This window comes from Carassius auratus, unplaced genomic scaffold, assembly GCF_003368295.1.
Source record: "Carassius auratus strain Wakin unplaced genomic scaffold, ASM336829v1 scaf_tig00215446, whole genome shotgun sequence".
Classification (NCBI taxonomy): Eukaryota; Metazoa; Chordata; class Actinopteri; order Cypriniformes; family Cyprinidae; genus Carassius; species Carassius auratus.
Genome location: NW_020528092.1, coordinates 9,861 through 33,212, shown reverse-complemented (window position 1 = coordinate 33,212; position 23,352 = coordinate 9,861). Strand labels below are relative to the sequence as shown.

Below are 23,352 nucleotides of genomic sequence, written 5' to 3'. Positions count from 1 at the left end.
GGCTCTGACAGCCTGCAGCTTTTTTTTTTTTTTTTTACTAAAACTAACAAAATATAATGTGATAATGTAGCTAATATCTGTTCCATTGTGATTTACTGAATTATAGTCTGAGAATAAAGATTGCAAAATATTCAATAAACACACACACACAAATAATAATAATAATAAAAAAATAAAAATAAAAATAAAAAATGAATAGGATGGACATCACTTTTAGCCACTACTGTAGTTCTTTATATCCACATTGGTCTTTGATTCATTAGACTATCCATTTACATTAAGACAAATAAACTGGTCTTTATTAATATTTACTCTGACTTGCAGTTTTTTGATGATTTCTGAAGGATCATGTGACACTGAAGACTGGAGTAATGATCACAGCAATCAGTTACAGTTTAACAGATATTCACTAGTCATTTGTGAACTGTCATAAATTTCACAGTATTGCTGTTTTTACTGTATTTTCGATCAAATGAATATGGTGTAGCCGCACTGGGTCGTACATTAAAATGAACTGAAATGATATATTGGGAATTTTAATAATTAATCAGGAATATTATATATATATATATATATATATATATATATATATATATATATATATATATATATATATATATATATATATATATATATATATATATTAATATAATATCTCATATGACAGTTACATTAAGATTATTGAAGATGAAAAATAGGTCAATTGTATATGTCAATAACTCATTACAAGGCACTGTAATTTACTTATTAATATGTCAATATTCCATTCTTCATATCAATTATAGTGATATCACTTACTGTAAATTACTGCAAATCGAACAGTGGTTTGTCCAGCAAACAGCTGTAAGATTAACTAAGATTAAGATTAAGAGAGAACTTCCTGGGTCAGTCCTCTTTATGGATTGACTGGTACACACCTCTGTTGGTGCGAACAACCAATGAACGTCCACGATCTGAAGTGGGAAAAAGGTTACTTTGTCTCTGGGGAAACACCCACTCACGTGAGTTATAGCTTATCAGAATTCAGCAGTTATATTCTAGCAAGTTGGTAATTCCAGATTAATATATTTTACAAACCTTTAATATAGGTGGATAGTTCAGTCACAACATGACAATTACACAGATACCAAAAATTACAGTTTGATTAACACACAATAATATTGCAGATACTCCAATTTTGATTTTGGAAAACATCTACGCACAAAATGGTAAATGGTAAATGGACTGCATTTATATAGCGCTTTCAACAGACCACATGGCCATCCAAAGCGCTTTACAATTTTGCCTCACATTCACCCATTCACACACACATTCACACACCGACTGCGGTGTCAGCCATTCAAGGCATCCAGCTCGTCGGGAGCAGCTGGGGTTAGGTGTCTTGCTCAAGGACACCTCGACACTTGGTCAGGTGGAGCCGGGGATCGAACCACCAACCTTCCGGTTTGTAGACAACCTACATGAACCACTGCCGCCCCCTAAAGGGAAATTCAGTCAATACATTTAGAGTACATTTTACAAAGGTACTTTTCTCTTTTCCTACAATAATTCCAGTGAGCTGACTTTCCTGTTCTTTGAGTTGGGTCATAAAGTTTTATGACCTGGTCAGGGGTAGGGTTACAAACTCATGACTCTATTTGAGAACATTAATTCCAAAAGCATTTCCAATTTACAAGTCAGCAAATTAGAATCCTCACAAAACAGGGTTAACCATTTTATGCAGCACACAAACCTATCAAAATGCATCTTAGTTATAAAATGATGAAGGCAAATAACGTTTGTGTGTGGGAGAGTGTTTGTGTATGTGTAGGGGTCTATGTGTGTGTGTTGTGGAATGTGTTTAGTTTCTCCTTTGAGGCTGCTCACGTGACTGGAATTTATCACTCCAGAGTGTCATAAACAATTTAAATCGAGCCAGGCTGGTGCCAGGCCAGTTATCTTGCTTAGAGAGAAAGTTTGGTTTAATATGTCTGAATTCAAAAGCTAAAGATTTGGGTTTGCATTGTTTTAGATTCAACGAACCATGATTCATTAGTTCAGAACCAATGAATCAATGAACTGCAATCCGTTACATCGGCCAGTGATCAGAAGAGACTTCGGTAACACTTAGAATACTGTTTTGTCATTAATGAATAACTACACCGGAACACACGAGTAATGTGATATTGGCACTTTATTAACTCACAAGAAACTCATGAGTAATAGCGCTTAGTGAGTAATAGCGCCAAGTTAAAAGTAGCTCACTATTAGCTAATCAGAAACTAGCCTACTATTATTCACATCTCCCAGATGATTACAAAATAATATTATATACAGGTTCATAATTACATATTAATATTGCATAATAATGTCTAAATAATGTTAAAGTGAAGCTCATGGTAACCCAGTAGTAATGGCTCAAGCGTTAACAAATCCATCCGATGGAATTACTATCCAGAACCTTACAAAAACCTCAGAAGCTTACAATAATTTCAGTCACTAATAGACTGAGAGTTAGCATGTTATTCACTTAAGAATAATGATCAAAATAATTAATAATGTCCTCTTAATTAATCCAAAACATTAAGCAAAACTGAGACAAGATGGCGGCCAGAGGTGTTAATGTAATTAGTTGCTGTACTTGAGTATCTTTTTGGATACTCTGTAGTTTTACTGAGAATCAAATATATTAGTCAAAGTCAAAGTCACCTTTATTTATATAGCGCTTTAAACAAAATACATTGGGTCAAAGCAACTGAACAACATTCATTAGGAAAACAGTGTCTCAATAATGGAAAATTATAGGGGAGAACCGGGGCGAAAGTAACAAAGCGATTTTCTCCGAGCCTCTTTCTGCATTTGCATTCCCAGCTATGACAGCATGTTCAGCATGCAATCCTTGACGGAGCTGAGAAATATCACGTGATTTCCTCATCGTTTCCCGAAGTTAGGTCCGTAAAACTGTTTTCGAGTACAAAAAGTAAATTATTGAAGCGGTCATTTTTTTTAATTAGTCGTGTTGTTTTTCTTGTTTCATGTGTCACAGTAATGATCAATCTACAGGTTATTTAGTGCTTTAACACATCCTAAAGTTTGCATTTTCAGATTTTTTTAGTATAAAATTAAATCGAGTTTAAATATCAGGAGTTCCTGTCGGGACGAAAGTAACAGTTGTTACTTTTGTCCCGCTACAGTCACAAAAAGTATTTATTTTGTTCCAGTGCAAGCTATATTGTGAATTTCTGTGTCTTGCGTCATTTCTTACAAATGTTAATGTCATATTATACCAAAAGAATATGTCTTGTGAGGGTCAGAAAGACAGACAGAGGTATGACTGGTATTATTAGAGGTATTACTGACCCTGTTTGTTGTTGTTGTTGACAGCTGTACTGCGTTTGAGCTCCGTCACTATATTCTTTTCATTGACTATTTTTAACTTAAAAATCAATTTTATACATCATCGTTTCCGTTTATATAACGTGTGAATATATCCTCTATTGTATTCTACAACAAAAACAATCAGAGCGCCTCGCTATCACTAGTTTTATTTTGATCTCCCGGGTCCGCTATTAGCTTTTAGCCAGTTAGCATCAGCAAGCGTGGTTGCTGCTAACTGCGCTTACATTGCTAATACTCTATTCACACACATTACCACTGCTGTACTCACTGTTACTTGCTTTAATGGCGGATGAATGTCTCCACTCTGTGCAGCTCGAGCTCGAGGCCGTGGGGAAGCAGATTCGCGACCTGGAACAGAAGCAGGCCCTGCTGAGAGAGCGGAGAGCCGCGCTGGAATCATCCCGGGCTGACGCTCACAAGTCCGGGGTAAGTATACAGCGTGCTGTTAACAGTCCCACCACGTCTACTCCGTGTGTTTCTCTGCGCAGGCCCGGTGCACCCAGGACGCGATCTTCCCAGATGTCCTTCACTTCGACGCCGGGACACCACGGAACCTGGGTGCATCCACAGCGGAGGACGCGAGCTGGGTCCCGGGCGACGGCTTCTCCCCCTCCTGCCTTCGAGATCTCCATCCAGAACCGCTTCGCTCCCCTCCGCGAGACAGGACGCGACGCTGTGATCATCGGAGACTCCATCGTCCGACACGTAAGTGCTACGTTAGCCGAAGGTAAAGTGCACACTCATTGTTTGCCTGGTGCTCATGTTCTCGATGTTTCTGCGCAGATACCCGCGATCCTGAAGGACGACGAGAGCCCCAGAGCGGTCGTGCTTCACGCCGGGGTTAACGACACCATGCTGTTGCAGACGGAGACGCTGAAGAGGGACTTCAGGAGCCTGATCGAGACGGTTCGCAGCACGACGCCCGCGGCGACGATCGTTGTGTCAGGACCACTGCCCACGTATCGACGCGGACACGAAAAGTTCAGTAGACTTTTTGCTTTAAATGAATGGTTGTCGTCATGGTGTAAAGAACAGAAACTGCTATTTGTTAATAACTGGAATCTTTTCTGGGAGCGTCCTAGGCTGTTTCGCGCTGATGGATTACACCCCAGCAGAGTCGGAGCAGAGCTGCTCTCTGACAACATCTCCAGGACACTTCGCTCCATGTGACTAGTAAGACAATTCTCAAATAACCATTATGATGAGTTTTGTTCCACCCGCTTAAATGATAAAAGTACTTGCGCTGTAAAAACTATTAAGACTGTGTCTGTTCCTCGAATAGTGAGGTCAAAATATAAATATAATGTAGGATCTAGAAAAAATCTTATCGTAATTAAACCAGAAAAATGTAAAGTAAATGAACAAAAACAATTTTTAAAGTTTGGGCTCATAAATATTAGATCACTCACACCAAAAGCAGTCATTGTAAATGAAATGATCACAGATAATAGTTTTTATTTACTCTGCTTGACTGAAACCTGGCTAAAACCAAATGATTATTTTGGTCTAAATGAGTCTACTCCACCAAACTACTGTTATAAACATGAGCCCCGTCAGACTGGTCGTGGCGGGGGTGTTGCAACAATATATAGTGATATTCTCAATGTTACCCAGAAAACAGGATACAGGTTTAACTCATTCGAAATACTTCTGCTAAATGTTACTCTGTCAGACATGCAAAAGAAATCTAATGTATCTCTTGCTACTGTGTATAGACCACCAGGGCCGTATACAGAATTCCTAAAAGAATTTGCAGATTTCCTCTCAGACCTTCTAGTTACAGTTGATAAGGCGCTAATCATGGGATATTTTAATATTCACGTTGATAATGCAAATGATACATTAGGACTTGCGTTTACTGACCTAATAAACTCCTTTGGAGTCAAGCAAAATGTCACCGGGCCCACTCATCGCTTTAATCATACACTAGATTTAATTATATCTCATGGAATCGATCTTACTGCTATAGATATTGTACCTCAAAGTGATGATATTACAGACCATTTCCTTGTATCGTGCATGCTGCGTATAACTGATATTAACTATATGTCGCAGCGATGCCGTCTGGGCAGAACTATTGTTCCAGCCACTAAAGAAAGATTCGCAAATAACCTGCCTGATCTATCTCAACTGCTATTTGTACCCAAAAATACACATGAATTAGACGAAATTACTGACAACATGGGCACTATTTTCTCTAATACATTAGAAGCTGTTGGCCCGATCAAATTGAAAAAGGTTAGAGAAAAACGTACTGTACCATGGTATAACAGTAATACTCACTCTCTCAAGAAAGTAACTCGTAGTCTTGAACACAAATGGAGAAAAACTAACTTAGAAGTTTTTAGAATTGCATGGAAAAACAGTATGTCCAGCTATGGACAGGCTCTAAAAACTGCTAGGGCAGAGCATATACACAAACTCATTGAAAATAACCAAAACAATCCAAGGTTTTTATTTAGCACAGTGGCTAAGTTAACAAATTACCAGACGCCACCTGATTCAAATATTCCACCAACATTAAATAGTAATGACTTTATGAATTTCTTCACTCATAAAATAGATAACATTAGAAATACAATAGCGAATGTAGATTCTACAGCGTCTAACACTTCAGTTTCATCCATCGCACCCAAAGATAAACTGCAGTGCTTTACAACCATAGGACAGGAAGAACTAAATAAACTTATCACTGTATCTAAACCAACAACATGTTTATTAGATCCTGTACCCACTAAATTACTGAAAGAGCTGTTACCTGTAGCAGAAGAACCACTTCTCAATATCATTAACTCGTCGTTATCTTTAGGTCACGTCCCAAAACCATTCAAGCTGGCGGTTATCAAGCCTCTTATTAAGAAACCAAAACTTGATCCTAGTGTACTGGCAAATTATAGGCCTATTTCAAATCTTCCATTTATGTCTAAAATTTTAGAAAAAGTTGTGTCTGCTCAATTGAGCACCTTCCTGCATAAAAATGATCTGTATGAAGAATTTCAGTCAGGTTTTAGGCCCCACCATAGCACAGAAACTGCACTTGTTAAAATTACAAATGACCTGCTCCTTGCGTCAGACCAAGGCTGCATCTCATTTCTAGTCTTACTTGATCTTAGTGCTGCGTTCGACACCATAGATCATGACATACTCATAGATAGATTACATAACTATACAGGCATTCAAGGGCAGGCTCTAAGATGGTTTAGATCCTACCTGTCCGATCGCTACCATTTTGTTTACTTAAATGGGGAGTTGTTATATATTCATGAGGCCAGCCACCAAATGCTATCAAAACATACTTTACTGGTGTTCAGATCACATATTGATTACATCACATTTCACACGTGCAAATCACATCACGTGATTTAAATACCCTCTTCCCAGGCATAGGAACCAATGACTGCTCATCATGCATATATACACATTATCCCAAATACACCACAGGAGTCATCTCATTTATCATCAGTAAAATATGGAGTGCCACAAGGATCCGTCCTAGGTCCCCTTCTATTTTCAATATACATGTTGCCGCTTGGTAATATTATTAGAAAATACGGAATTAGCTTCCACTGTTATGCTGATGATACTCAGCTATATATTTCAACAAGACCAGATGAAACTTCCCAATTATCTAAGCTAACGGAGTGTGTTAAAAATGTAAAAGATTGGATGACAAATAATTTTCTCCAATTAAATTCAGATAAGACAGAGATACTAATTATTGGACCAAAAAACACTACACAGAATCTTGTAGATTACAATCTGCAACTAGATGGATGTACTGTTACTTCCTCTACAGTCAGAAATCTGGGTGTTATATTAGACAGCAATTTGTCTTTTGAAAATCATATTTCCAATGTTACAAAAACTGCATTCTTCCATCTTAGAAACATTGCCAAGCTACGAAACATGTTATCTGTTTCTGATGCAGAAAAGCTAGTTCATGCATTCATGACCTCTAGACTGGACTATTGTAATGCACTTCTAGGTGGTTGTCCTGCTTCGTCAATAAACAAGCTACAGGTCGTCCAAAATGCAGCAGCTAGAGTCCTTACCAGGTCAAGAAAATATGATCATATTACCCCAATTTTACAGTCTCTGCACTGGCTACCTATTAAGTTACGTATCAGTTACAAATTATCATTAATTACCTACAAGGCCCTAAATGGTTTAGCTCCTGCGTACCTAACTAGCCTTCTACCACGTTACAACCCATCGCGCACCCTAAGGTCACAAAACGCTGGACTTTTGGTAGTTCCTAGGATAGCAAAGTCCACTAAAGGAGGTAGAGCTTTCTCACATTTGGCTCCCAAACTCTGGAATAGCTTTCCTGATAATGTTCGGGGTTCAGACACACTCTCTCTGTTTAAATCTAGATTAAAAACACATCTCTTTCGCCAAGCATTCGAATAATGTATCTTTTTAATTGTGAGTGTAGTTGCATCTGTTCAAAGTTGCATTTTTATTCATTACCTTAGGTTAAACTAATCTTACTTTGATGGATCAGCAGCTATGCTAATGATGTCTGTATTTTGTTTCTATGTTTCGCCACGGGATTTACATCCCGTGGTAACTAGGATTTACACAAGCTCCAGTCTGGATCCAGAACACCTGAGAAGAGATGATGCTGACCCTCAGAGGACCTCAGATGATGCTAACCCTGAATCAACAAACAGAACTAACAATTATTGCTAAATGTCTGACTGCATCATATAATAACTTAATTAATAATATTGATAGTTCAACGTCTAGCTGACTACTTCTTGTATTATTATTATTATTTTTATTTTTTCTAAAATCCTGTCAAATGTGCACAAACTACTAGCTACTACTAAATATTGTAGAAACATAATTTTCTGTAAAGTTGCTTTGTAACGATTTGTTTTGTAAAAAGCGCTATACAAATAAACTTGAATTGAATTGAATTGAATAGTCATGCTAGAAACATGCTAGCAACATGCTAATCATGCTAAAATCATGCTAGCAACATGCTAGTCGCATGCTAGTCATGCTAGAATCATCCTAGCAACATGCTAATCATGTTAGCAACATGCTAGTCGCATGCTAGTCATGCTAGAAACATGCTAATCATGCTAGAAACATGCCAGCGACATGCTAGCAATATGCTAATCATGCTAGAGACACGCTAGCAACATGCTAATCATGGTAAAATCATGCTAGCAACATGCTAGTCCCATGCTTATCATGTTAGAAACATGCTAACAACATGCTAATCATGCTAGAAACATGCTAGCATCATAATAATCATGCTAAAATCATGCTAGCAACATGCTAGTCACATGCTACAAACATGCCAACAACATGCTAATCATGCTAAAATCATGCTACCAACATGCTAGTCGCATGCTAGTCATGCTAGAAACATGCTAATCATGCTAGAAAAATGCCAGCGACATACTAGCAATATGCTAATCATGCTAGAGACACGCTAGCAACATGCTAATCATGCTAGAAACATGCTAGCAACATGCTAGCAACATGCTTATCATGCTAGAAACATGCTAGCAAACATTCTAATCATGCTAGAAAAATGCTAGCAACATGCTAATCATGGTAAAATCATGCTAGCAACATGTTAGTCACATGCTAGTCATGCTAGAAACACGCTAGCAACATGCTAATCATGGTAAAATCATGGTAGCAACATGCTAGTCACATGCTTATCATGTCAGAAACATGCTAACAACATGCTATTCATGCTAGAAACATGCTAGCATCATAATAATCATGCTAAAATCATGCTAGCAACATGCTAGTCACATGCTACAAACATGGTAACAACATGCTAATCATGCTAAAATCATGCTACCAACATGCTAGTCCCATGCTTATCATGTTAGAAACATGCTAACAACATGCTATTCATGCTAGAAACATGCTACCAACATAGTCGCATGATAGTCATGCTAGAAACATGTTAACAACATGTTAATCATGCTAGCAACATGCTAGTCGCATGCTAGTCATGCTAGAAACATGCTAATAATGCTAGAAACATGCTAGCAACATGCTAATCATGCTAGAAACATGCTAGCAAACATTCTAATCATGCTAGAAAAATGTTAGCAACATGCTAATCATGGTAAAATCATGCTAGCAACATGCTAGTCGCATGCTACTCATGCTAGAAACATGCTAGCAACATGCTAATCATGCTAGAAACATGCAAGTTGCATGATAATCATGCTAGAAACATGGTAACAACATGATAAAATCATGCTAATCATGTTAACAACATGCTAGTCGCATGTTAATCATGCTAGAAACATGCTAGCAACATGCTAGCAACATGTTAATCATGCTAGAAACATTCTAGAGACATGCTAGCAACATTCTAATAATGCTAGAAACATGCTAACGATATGCTAACAACATCGCATGATAATCATGCTAGAAACATGCTAGCAACATGCAAGTCATGTTAGAAAAATGCGAACAACATGCTAGCAACATGCTAATCATGCTAGAAACATGTTAGCAACGTGCTAGTCAAATGTTAATCATGCTAAAAATATACTAGCAACATGTTAGTCATGATAACAATATGCTAGCGAAATGCTATTAACATGCTAATCATGCTAGAAACATGCTAGTCATACTAGAAACATGCTAGCAACATGCTAGTAATTCTAACAAAATGCTAGTAACTTGCTAATCATGCAAGAAACATGCTAGCAACATGTTAGCAGCATGTTAATCATGCTAGAAACATGCTAGAAACATGGTAGTGACATGCTAGTCATGCTAAAAACATGCTATTTGCATGCTAATCATGCTAGAAACATGCTAGTAACATGCTAGTCATGCTAGAAACATGGTAGTGAAATGCTAGAAACATGGTAGTGACATGCTAGTCATGCTAACAACATGCTAGTAACTTGCTAATCATGCTAGAAACATGTTAGTCGCATGCATTCTGTCAAACTAATCTATATATACTTTTTTATTTTTAACTAATCTATATCATTCTTTCTAACTAATCTATCTGTCATTATTTCTAACTAATATATATTTCTTTCTTTCAACTAATCTATTAATCTAACTTTAAACTATAAACTTCTAACTTCTTTAAACTTCTTCAAACTTTCTGGTCAGGCTTTCTCAAGCCAACTTAAAGTTTGTCTCAACAAACTTTTTTTTCTTGTTTTTTATGATTTTGCAGAAATATATATGGGAATCAGAGGAGATACTACAGTTCCAATAAAACTCCTCCAGGGCCTGATGGAGTACTTTGTGGAGGAGCCAAAGGTGCTGCTGTTAAATGAAGAAGTAAGCACACAGCATAAGAAAACTCATCATTTTTATTGAAATTTGGTTTAGTAGGTAGGGAAGGTAGTGACACACTGATAATGATGTTACCACTGCCAATACAGTCCTGAGCATTTCAGGGAAATTCCACAGAAAAACAACATTTTGTGATTCAGATATGTCCGTGTCTTCATCTCACTTTTAGGATGCCTTAGCAGAACGGCCAAGCAACCCGTGCATCATAGTTGTCATTTAAGTGCTGTTTATTTGTTTCATTGATTTAAAAAATATCGTAATTTACATGTTTTGCAGATGAATGAAGAAACAAAATATCAGAGGATAAAGTCACAATAAATCATCAGCTGTTCTCTGGTTGATGTCAGCTATGTGTTCAGCCTCTTCTACGTGCTGAACATCATTGACCCCAAGGGAGCAACCCGGACTCTGGAATTTATCCAGAGGTAGGCCTAGGTTTTGACAAAGTTCTTTGTCCATTTTATAGTATACTTGGTTTTGCAATGCCATGCCAAAGTAACATAATACATCTTGTTGCACCAGGAGCCTGAAGAATGTGGGTTTAAAGCAGAAAAAAGGGCACGAAACAGTACAACATTCCACCAAAACTGCTTCGATTCCTGTCAGACCTCAGTGACTTCCAGAATCCTTGGAAGATTTAAAGGTCATTACACAAACTCCTTTGTTACTCACACTGTCTTATTATGTTGAAATCTTGTAGATTTTGGCACAACTCTGACAAACCAGCCGCTCCTCTACCAGGTAATGTTACCTGCAGGCAGGAAATAACAGCAGAGAGAGAGAGAGGAGGAGGAAGGACTGTTGCCAGAGTTCTTCATCCTTATGCAAATGTTGGCCAGTATTGTGATGTCAGATATCGAGTTTGTATAGTGACTTTGCTATTGTAAACTTTATACCTTATAATTAAAATATGAAATTCTAGTCCTATTCTGAATTTAAAAACAACCACGGAGTTGATATGAACACCTTAGTGTTTGTTTACATAAGTCATATCGTCATCTCAATATATCAATGTTATCACACATCGCAGATTTTCCTTGTTTCATGCAGGCTGTCCTTACACCCTTGCTTGCTTCATTCCTCATTTGGTCAGTTGGTTGTTTGCTAGGATGGCTGAATGTGCGATGCAGTCAAAGACTTGGCTTAATGAAGTCAAAGATAAGGAGGAAGTGAAATGTAATTTATGTTCCAAGTTCATTTCTTGGGATACATGTTTAATGCTATTTAAAGTATCTTAACAAGATCCAATTGCTGATTAAAGCTGCAAGCAGCGATTAGCGGGCTCACCACCAGCGAGTGGCTTTAGTAAAAAGGTGAACGGTGAGAAATATGCATTTAAAGTCATTAATTAAATATAAGTGTAATATATCAAAGTATATTCCAAATATGTGCCAATCTTCCTGTTGCCAGCAGGTGGCGCTATCATTATAATGGAATATTGGCCTTCAGATGTGTTTAGGCCAGGACTCTTATAGAACATGTGAAGTTCGGGGAAGATGGAACATTTTATGTTTGAGTTACAACAACTTCTCTTGCTGTGACGAGGACAACAAATTTTGTCATGGCGGCATGGACACGCCCTTTGACAAAAACTCAAGATCTCCACAATTTAACATTGCACAGGCCTTTAGATTAGACTGACCACAGAAAATACATTAATGTCAAAAGAATTCTAGGAGTAGTTTGTCGCAGAGTCAAATATGTCACTTCCTGTTGGACAATACCTGTTCCTGAAATTCGCCAGGCCACCACGGACATGCCCTTCGATGAAAACTCATCGATAACTCAGACAAAATATTGGATATAAATAAATAATAATAAATTAATTCATGTTTACCATTTTATGTAAGAAGATTTATTTCAGCTTAGAGAACAACATAGCACTGTGTCTATGACCAAACTGTCCGAACAAGCCCTCCGTATTGCATTACATCTCCAAGATGACACCAAGAGCTTTAGAAGGAAAACCCCTCACCTCCAGGGGAATGTGTCTTTCTGTTTGGAATGTTTACAACCAAGAGTTATTATGATTATAGGTACACTATTAACTTGTAGAAGTCTAAATTCGTGTTTTTATTATTATTATTATTATTATTATTATTATTATTATTATTATTATTATTATAGATATAACATTAAATAACAGAAAATTTCTGTTTTATTTACAATGGGAACACTGAATTGACAGAAAATTTTAGTTTTTTTATAATTACGGGACAAAGTCTGGGTTATGAGCTGCCAGAACTTTTTATGTTATTTTTTGGAATTATTTCTTAGAGCACTTTTTCTCAAACTTTTTCAGCCCAAGGACCACTTTATCTTCCATTTTTTTTCTGAGAACCACCTAACAGAATCCCACTCTAACACGCCCCCAAAAACCAACAAAATAGGAAGGATAAGCTAAGTTTAGGATGCAACTGTTTCAAGTAAAAAAATCAAACACAAATGCAATGATATGATCAGAAATTATTATATTAATTTTTATTTAATTTGAAAAAGTAAATGTGAAATGAGTTGCTGCTTAATATGAACAACAAACTGCACATGTGAAAAAAAAAAAAAAAAAAACTGCAATTAAACATACTGTAACAGCCTAGGTCCCACTTAATGCCATTCCAAAGAGCCATTAGTTTAAAACTGAGGTGGTGGGTATAGTAAGTATATGGTTGTAACTATGGTAACAATAAAATGCTGGAAAGAATGTTCCCCTTAATGTCCAATATCACTGAAATGACTGGGATTTTACACATGAAACAAAAACTAGTGCATTACAAAAATAATAGATCTGTGGATTTTAGATTTTGAGATTTCCATATAAAACTTAACGTGAATATTAATGAGATGGGTGGTGCTGCTTATCACACATCAGTTTCTGAATGTCTGGCTGCAAAGAGCAGTTTTTTAGGTCATCTTTTCGCGGACTACTAGGGGGCGATGGCGGACTCACCCGGTGCATTCATTCTGAGGCGATTTCACTCCAGCTCTTCTCTTTTTCCTTACAGTTGTGATGGATTTTTGCCACATTATACAGACAGTTGTGCTACTACAAAATGTCAAGAAACAGTTTTCTCTATCTCCACAATCCAACGAAGCCACACATCAGCTGTTTTGCGGTTTTGCGCATTGGCTGTGAAAGTACCGATGTAATCATATAGCCATCATTATCCCGATTTAAATCCTAAATATCAAACATGTTTGATAATAATCGGGGCTGCCCCGATTTGTGTGCGAGCAGATCGGGAGGTGCGAGATTCGATCAGTGAATGCTTCATATTACCAGATAATCCCCGCCGAACATCGGGACAGATCGAGGTGCTCACAAGATGTTTGCGCTGATTCTCGGAAGGGGGAAATCGTTGCTAAATCAGGCTAAAAATCCTGTAGTGTGAGCCAGGCTTAAAAGGAATAATAGCCTGCCATGTAACAAATTCCCTTAATATTTAATGGTATTTTTTGATTAGTTAATTGCATTTGATAGATTTTAATTTTAATAACTTTTTAGCAATGGGCTTTGTAAAATCTGTTTTGTTTTGCCTGAGTTGTTGCTGCAGTTATACTGTTCTGGGCCGGTTCCCCAAAACGTTATTATCGCTAAGCAGTTCTTAACCTATTCCTTAACCTCTCTCTTAACGTTATGGCTTGATTCCCGACACATTCATATGCTAAGTATGTATTCTGTAAGTAACACTTTCGTAAGGTTGGTCTGATCCATTCGTAAACTCTCTCTTAGCATTGTTTGAGCTCAAGACGTAGTCGCCGCCACTGTGCAGCAGTCTTTAGAAATCAGCGCAGCACAGTACAAGTCAAACTATGGTATGTTGACAATGTTGTGGCTCAACAATGATTTTATGTTATGGACATTTTAAGACTAATAATAAAATACGTTAAAGTACGCAATGGATACAGGCCTATTTATGAAGTTGGCCTTATGTGGTATCCGAACTAATATGGTGGTAATTAGCCTAGGCTATTTCGTAATGTATTTAAAGCGGAATGGCAATCACTTTTGATAATTAAAATCTGGCAAACAATTTGGCTCTAAATGGCTAAGATCTATAAACGGGTAAGCATGGTGGGGTCCAGTAAAGGAACAACTATGGCAGCGATCCAACGTGTCCTTGTATTGAATCCAAGACGGCGCCGGCCATGGAGTGTCATTTTTTTTAATTCTGCAAAACTTAAGCCCTTTTGACATTTTGCCTGACATGGCTATATTAAAGTTTTGCTTTAAGCCCTGAAGTCCAGCTGCTTGCAGCGCTAAGGTTTTTTGCTACAGGGAGCTTCATAGACGTTGTGGCAGAGGGCTATGGTCTAAGGAAGACCTCGGTGTGGAGGTGCGTCCACTGTCACCAACGTCCTTCTGCGCCATGATGGGGATTACATCCATCTGCCATTGCTGCCATCCCCAGAGTCTTGGGCCTGGTGGATGGCACATTCATCGCTATAGCCAATCCATCTGTGATTGATCAGGTGTACATATCGCGAAAGGATATGCGGCCATAAACGTGCAGGTTATAGTGGACCATAGGGGTGTGATCTCCGACCTGGTGGCAAGGTCCAGCAAAACTTCAAGTTCCTCTGAAGAGAAGCTTGGTGCCCTTTTTTACGTTGCTTCGCCACCATTTTCTGTATCTAACTTTCTCTCTCTCTCTCTCTCTCTCTCTCTCTCTCTCTCTCTCTGTTCATTGTAGATGGGTTGCTTTTTATTGAAAACATTAACCAATGGCAATCAATACCACATTAAACAGAAGTAACTGCAGCTGCTTGCCAATCAATTCTGATTTTAAAGTACCTTGCCATTAATATAAAAGTGTATTACATAATTTTAAAAGTTGTTAAACCCATGTCAAGAAGCTGCACAAGTGGCAAAATGGGATAAGGAGGGTGGAAGATTAGCGAGGGATACCTGGTTCATATCATGTGAACATTTTACTGACCATTTGATCATTTAATTAATAGTCTACTGATGACTTAAACTATGTTAAAATAAATGTTGCTGTAATAATTTGAGGAATGTTTCATTTGCATGGAACGTGTTGTCTTTCTTAACACTGTATTACACCTTCGCATGAAGTGGAAAATTGATTCCTGAGCAATCGATGCCAACTAATTCAGCACCTTCACTCGGGACAGCGCCATTGTAACATCGAATGTCGTAAGTAGATGTCATGTAAGGACTTTCAAACACTTCCAAACAGTGAATTATTTTGCACCTGGTTCAGTTGATTAAAATCTTCAAAATGTTTTTTCTTCCATCTCTGTTTCAGTGAAGTCTGACCAGACCAGCTTCCACACAAACGCAAGCCCAATTTTAGTATTTTTATATCATTTTATTTTATTTTTTTATAGAAACTTTTTGCACCCATGCTCACTAGTGGTAACCGTATAGTTAAAACCAATCCCAAATCCCAACATAACTAAACATTAAACCATTTCAGAATCCCTTTTCTCATATTGCACAAAAACACAAACGTTATACTTAACATTTAACACATAACATATTTACTCTCCTCATTAAATACTAGGCAAAGCATCATGTGCACGTAAAAAAAAAAAAAACATATATATATATATATATATATATCTATCTATATATATATATATATATATATATATATATATATATATATATATATATATATATATATATATATATATATATATATATATCTATCTATCTATCTATATATATATATATATATATATATATCTATCTATCTATCTATCTATCTATCTATCTATATATATATATATATATATATATATATATATATATATATATCTATCTATCTATCTATCTATCTATATATATATATATATATATATATATATATTAGGGGTGTAACGATACGCGAATTCGTATTGAACCGTTCGGTACGACGCTTTCGGTTCGGTACGCGGTACGCATTATGTATACCGAACGGTTCGTTGGAGTAATTAATTATATTTGAAAAAAAAAAAAAAAGAGAGAGAGAGAAATATAATGATATGCGTTCAACAAGGTAGCCCAATAACCCAAACAACGTAACAGGCAACGCCCCTGACACTCCCGAAGAAGAAAAAAACACCATCTTATATGTTTATGTTAGGCTACTCAGCAGGCGCTCGCTCACTCAGTACGCGCTGAAGGCTCGTTGCAAAATAGCCAATGCGTTTAACAGACTAGAAATGAGAAGATCCTCCGATAACCAACAGGTCTGGTGTTTGGGTGCACTTTGGATTCCCTTTAAGCTATAATGGTGATGGCAAGAGAGTGGTGGATAAAAAAACAACGGTATGTCGCATCTGCAACATGACAGGGTACACCAGCGGGATTACAAAAAAAAAAACAGCGGGAATATCTGGGATATATGCGTCAGTACTATCTGGGAAAAGACGAAAAAAAGGAGAAACATGCACGCAGCAAACTATCCCTGCAGCATTTAGACACTATAGCTTACAGGGAATCCAACCCAAACAGCAGACCTGTTGGTTATTTTAGGATCTTATATTTCTGGTCTGTTAAATGCATTAGACATTTTGCAACGAGCCTTCAGCGCGTGCTGAGTGAGCGAGCGCCTTAGGGGCCGTTCACATATCGCTCCTAAAAACGCATGGAAAACGCTAAGCGCGTCTTTCTCCTCCTTTCCAAAGCGCTCGGGCAGAAGCGCTCATGAGGCGTCTGTCTTTGCTAAGCAACAATGACGTGCTCTCTCCATGAGACGCGGAAATTTCAGCGAAGGATAAATGGATTTGCAGCTCTAAAAATCGCTTGCAGTAGCTCTGCTACTGAATTTATTTCAAAATTGCAATCCATATACAACTATGATCAGCTGTTCCTTCATCTTGGCTGAGCTCTCAACGTTGTTACGGGAAAGGATGAAGCTGATTGGTTGGTTCTTGTCACATGACCCGCGGTGCGCTTGCGGCATTCTGAAAAGTTGAGATGTTTTTACATTTTGCTGTATCTAAAACGTATCGAACCGAACCGAACCGAACCGTGACATCAGTGTATCGTATCGAACCGAACCGTGAATTTTGTGAACCGTTACACCCCTAATATATATAGTAAAAAGTAAAAAGTATATAAACAGTAAAAAGAGAGATCAAAGGTGAAATATCATTTAGGTTGTTTTCATTCTGTGTGTCTTCATATAACATGCGCCCCTGAAAGCTGCAAAGAAAAAGCAATAAAAATATCTCACTGCGGGAAACAAATGCAATTGATACATACATATTTTGCAAACAACCAAACTGCATACTGATAAAAGCTTGGAAAATATTAATTGTGTTTTATGTGTCTTATTAGAGCTGGGCGATATGGCTGAAATCTTTATCACAATAAAAGTGTTTCATATTGGTCGATATCAATAATTATTGATATTTTTATGACCTATTTCAAATAAGGACCAGGAGAAAAATATATTACATTTAAACATTTTTATTTTAAAATTAAAGGATTAGTTCACCTCAAAATGAAAATTTCCAAATAATTTACTCACCCCCAATGCCATCCAAGATATTCATGTCTTTCTTTCTTCAGTGGAAAAGTATTTAAAGGTCCCGTTCTTCGTGATCCCATGTTTTAAACTTTAGTTAGTGTGTAATGTTGTTGTTAGAGTATAAATAATATCTGTACAATTCTAAAGCTCAAAGTTCAATGACAAGCGAGATATTTTATTTAACAGAATTCGCCTACAACGAATGACCAGTTTGGACTACATCCCTCTAGTTCCTGCAGTAATGACGTCACTAAAACTGTTTTTGACTAACCTCCACCCACATGAACACACAAAAAAGGGGGCATGGTCTTGTTGCGCTCTGACGGAGAAGAGGAAGAGCTGTGTTTGTGTTCGCCATGTCGTCGAAACGCTGTTATTTTCATCTCTGAGTCCAATCATCTTTGTTTGGGCTTCCCAGGGACGCTGTACTTAGAGATCAATGGTTACAATTTATGTTTCACTCGTTTCCCGAAAATTATAATCCAAATGTAAAACTATGTGCAGCACATTTTGCTGAGGACAGCTTCCTCAATCTCAATCAGTTTTATGCTGGATTCGCACAAAGATTACTCTTGAAGAATGGAGCAGTTCCCTCTTTGTCTGGAGAAGGCGTTGTTTATGGACCACAAACTGTAAGTGTATTTTATTATTTAAGTTGGTGCGTTTAACAGTTTCTGTAACTTACTACACAAAGGGCAACGCTGTTTAGCTTTGTTAACTAGATGTTAGGGCTGTGCAAAAAAATCTAATGTGATTTTCATGCGCATCTCTTCAGTAAAAAACGCTCCTGTGATTATAAGTACATCTCCAGCACGTGCGTTCAGATCAGGATTGCCAGGTTTTCAAAACAAATCCTGCCCACTTGCTTCTCAAAACTAGCCCAAACGTGTTTCCAGGAGGGCATCGTGCACTCAGCTGTTGTCGAATCACAACGCAGGAACCGCTGAACCCAATCAGAACTCAGAACTCAGTCAATCAGTTACGTTTTTATGACAGTGAAAACAGAGGTAAACAGAAAAATACTGTGTTTTTTACACACGAAACATGAACACGTTATATTGCACACTGTAAACACAATCAAAGCTTCAAAAAGGCATGAAAAATGGGACCTTTATGTTTTTCGAGGAAACAATAGCAACCGAGTTGGTTGAAGTCCATTATATGAAGAAAAAATCCTGAATTTTTTTCTCAAAAAACTTAATTTCTTTTCCACTGAAGAAAGAAAGACAAGAATATCTTGGGTGACATTGGGGGTGAGTAAATGATTAGGAAATGTTATTTTTGGGGTGAACTAATCCTTTAACCTTCCTCTGATTAATAGGTGTGATTTGCAAAGGACAAAATAAAAGTTCAATAGATTTGTCACAAAACAACCACAAAACATTTCATCACTAGGGGGGTGGGGGGGGCTATCTCTCTCTCTCTCTCTCTCTCTCTCTCTCTCTCTCTCTCTCTCTCTTCTCATTCTCCAACATGTGCGGGCGAATGGCAGAATTAGTGCAGCAGTCAGTCATCTTATCTACATCATTCACCAATCAAATAAGGCTTTCCACTTATCACTCCACGCTCTTTCTGTTACTGAAGAATCCAACACGAGACAACGATATGCCGCAACCAAACTGTTACATGATTGGCTGGTAGCGTGTCACTCCCTATGTTGCTAGGCTACCAGAAAGCGCGTGCCTTTTTTTCATGCAACCAAAATTGCTTTGCAACCTCTGGTTTCTTCCGACGAAGAAAAAAAAATTCATATTTTATCTAATTCATTTTTTATTGATATCGATTACGTATATCGCGATATATCGTTATCGTTTTATCGCCCAGCCCTAATTCTTATTATGAAGTAAAAAAGTATGTAACTTACATTTCTCTTCATATCTGATGTTGTAGGCGACTGGTCCTCTGATGGTGAAGCCCAGGTAGAAAGACACCAGGCCTGGTTTGCACACACTGGACGGATCGTGAGGAGTGAGTTTAATCTGTTTTTCTCTTCTAATAGCAAACACTCTATGACCTCTGACCTGCCCATTGACACGTGGAAGATCTTTGATCTTTACACTTTCATCCCCTTCAGTGAGGAGCTCCAGAGCAGTTTGATTTAGTTTTGAGGTGTGAACCAGTCTCTCCAAACCTTTTCCTTTCCCAAAGAAGAACAGAGGCACCAGGTAGCGACCGCGGAGGTATTTCTGATACTTACTCTTGTATAAATGATGCATTTTTTTGAGACACTTTTCAAGGTTTGGAGGGTTTGTGATTCCTGGCGGTGCTTCATCAGCCCAAAAGAGCAAAAGAATCAAGAGGTTAAACTCTTGTCTTCTGTCTTGCATTTCTCTCAGCCAAAGTCTCTGTAACCTCGCCTGAAGATCTTCTGCTTTTTCACACGGATCACCCGATTGATTCAAGATGATGTTAGCAAGGATGTAGAGAACGGTTTGGGTTTCATCATCAGATTTTGGATTTTTAAGTGCACTCTGATGTTCTTTAAGCACATTGATGTCTGATTTTAGGAAATGAAGCAGTCCCCCGAAAGACTTCATCTTTTTCTCATTCAGGGTCATTACATCAGTCTGCTCTCTCGGTTTAAAATATTTCCTGTAGCACTCGTCAACATCTTCATGAAAGTAGTCCGGTTCCTCTTTATTGAGGCTTAGTCTTGAGAAAGCCAGATACCATTCAAAGAAATCATATCTAGACTCAACATCTCCTTTGAGACGACTGATGAAATCACTGTGTTGTTGTTCAAAGTGTTGAAAAGGGCTTGAATGTATGATCTTGCAAACCTGGAGGAACCCAAATAGACCCCTGTTATTGAATCCAGTGTCATCTTCAGACTCCTTTTCAGCAACTTCCTCTACATCTTTAAATGCATCAATGGCAGACTGTGCAATGGCCAAAACGTTCTCTACATCTGTGCATGTTTCTCCAGCTTCAATCCAGATTTTCCGCAGGTTGTTTTTGTGAATTTGTCCCAAAGTATCCCTTAAATGTGAATTTTGAGGGTCTCTTTCAATTGCCATTTTTGCCCAGTGTTCTGCCTCAACATATTTGTTTTCCTCTTGCACCTTAATGTAATAAAAACGTGCAAGAACTTGAGGATAAAAAGGGTCTGTGCAGAACAAATCTGAAAGCAACTCCAACAAACAAATGCATTGCTCAGTATTATTTTCACGTTCATGCATGATGTCAAGAATAAGTCTGGAAAACTTTTCCTTTTCCATCAGACCCTCAGGCCTTGTGATGAACATGCTCTTGCAAATTTTCTCATAATTACTCTCGTTTCCTTTCACCATGCTGTTCAAGAAGTCAAGAGCGATATCATATCTTGTCAGTTTGTGCTCAGTGAATATTTTTAGACAGGCATCAGCAATCATTGGATGTGCCAGACGAATGCATTGGTCTTCTTTTTCTCCTTCCGAGTACGTTACTATGAGACCCTCAAAAGGCTTCATTATCGTTTCCAGCAAAAGGTTTTCTCCATCAGTGGACCATTCTTCTTCTTTAATGAAATCCTCACAGAAAATCTTCAACAAGTGTGAACCTGGGACATATGAGTTTATCAAAGCCAGAAAACTGAGAAGTCTTGTGCTGCTTGACTTCGTGTCTTTTTCAATATGTTTCACCATTTCTTCTGTGATCAGTTTCTCTGCATCTTCTTTCTGGAAACCTCCCTGCATGATGTTAAAGGCATGAAACGTCTGTGACATTTCCTTATGTTTACTTTCCAGCTGAAGCTTTTTCTGAGCAAACCTGTCCTTCTCCTCTGGTAAGAGCTCCATTTTCAGCTTCACGTCGCCTGGCACTCGAACAACATTTTTCTGATAAGCATTGATAATGATGAATGCAGGATGGTTGGTTTGATCGGCACGCTTTAGCTTTAACAGACTCTTTAATAAGTAGCATAGTAGCTTTTCTCCTTTGTTATCACTGTTTTGAATGATTTTGTCAGGGTTTGACATGTGAACTCTTCTCTCAAGTCTCTCAGTACTTCTGAGAGTACTTCTAGTGTTAATCCACCGCTGGCTTCGTGGTACAACAGATTTATGGTTGCGACTCTCCTTTGGCCTTTTCTCTGTAGTCGGATCTGTTGTATAAGTTTTTCCCTAAATTGTCTAATTTGCTCTTCAGAGGGCATTTTGTTGAGAATCAGTGTGTCGGTGAGAGTAAAGTCTGTAGTCTTGCAGTTTAAAATGATCACGACTGGAGAGTCTGTGTTGATGCACCTCTTATGGATTTCCTCGATCAGGTTTTCTCTGAGATCATTGTCCAGCTTTGTCTTGGTGTCCAGTAACAGCAGCACAGTTTTCCGATCTTGTTCAGCATGTTGTTCATTAGACAGCAGAAAGAGGTCCAGCACTTGTTTCGACAGCTCTTTGGTGTCTAGATCTGAATCGATCACTTTGGCACATCTGAGATCTTTCCGGAAATGCCAAAGCACCTGCATGGAGAGAGTTGAGCCTCCACTGCCGGGCTGGTATCGCAAAGAAATATCAGTGATGAGACAGCGTTTTCTTCTTTTTCTCTTAATTAACTGTAATAAATCATTAAAGCCGTCTCTCTCGACTAAAGGAGAGTTTTCTTCCTCTGCTAAATTAAGCCACTTTGGCGGGGCTCCTTTAAGAAAATCAGACTCATGCTTCCTTCCTTCTTCAGGGTTAATGTCTACTGTTTCAAACATATCGGACCATACAACATTGAGGCATGATAGTGATTCTCTAAGTTTAACTGGAATCGCGATGGTTCCACTTCTGGATGCAGGTATAGTATACATGATCAATCCTGCATTAATTTAGTCAATTCACTTTAATTATATATTATTGTTTTATTAAGAGATTAAGAGCATCTCCAGACTGATGTTAATTGATGGGGATTCCTGTCTTTGTGGCAATGTGGAGAAATGAATTGAGATACCTAGCAAAACAAAAGAAACATTTCTCATTGTAGTTTAAATAATTGCCAATTAACAAGTCAACGAATGTGTACTTGCTGGTTATTCACTAAACTTACACTATTACATGCAAATTGAAATTTTAAAAAACATGTAATTCAGTAACAATTTCCTTCAATTTGTTAAATTATGCATTAACAATTAATATTTTTGGCATTCATTAAATATAGAAAGCACTTATGTATTTTACCTACCACATCAGAAGGTAAATAATAGGCATACTTTTATAAGGCAATGAACTGCTTG

General features: G+C 37.8%; 1 protein-coding gene across 1 annotated transcript; it reads right to left on the bottom strand.

Moving 5' to 3' along the window:
- Positions 1 to 17,771: 17,771 nt before the first annotated feature.
- Positions 17,772 to 23,059, bottom strand: LOC113094842 (sterile alpha motif domain-containing protein 9-like). Its single transcript, XM_026260472.1, has 2 exons — positions 20,026 to 23,059; positions 17,772 to 17,833 (listed from the first exon to the last, which is right to left on the bottom strand). Exons 1-2 carry the CDS (start codon positions 22,115 to 22,117, stop codon positions 17,784 to 17,786), a joined length of 2,142 nt encoding a protein of 713 aa, XP_026116257.1. The 5' UTR covers positions 22,118 to 23,059; the 3' UTR covers positions 17,772 to 17,783.
- Between the last annotated feature and the right edge of the window lie 293 nt (positions 23,060 to 23,352).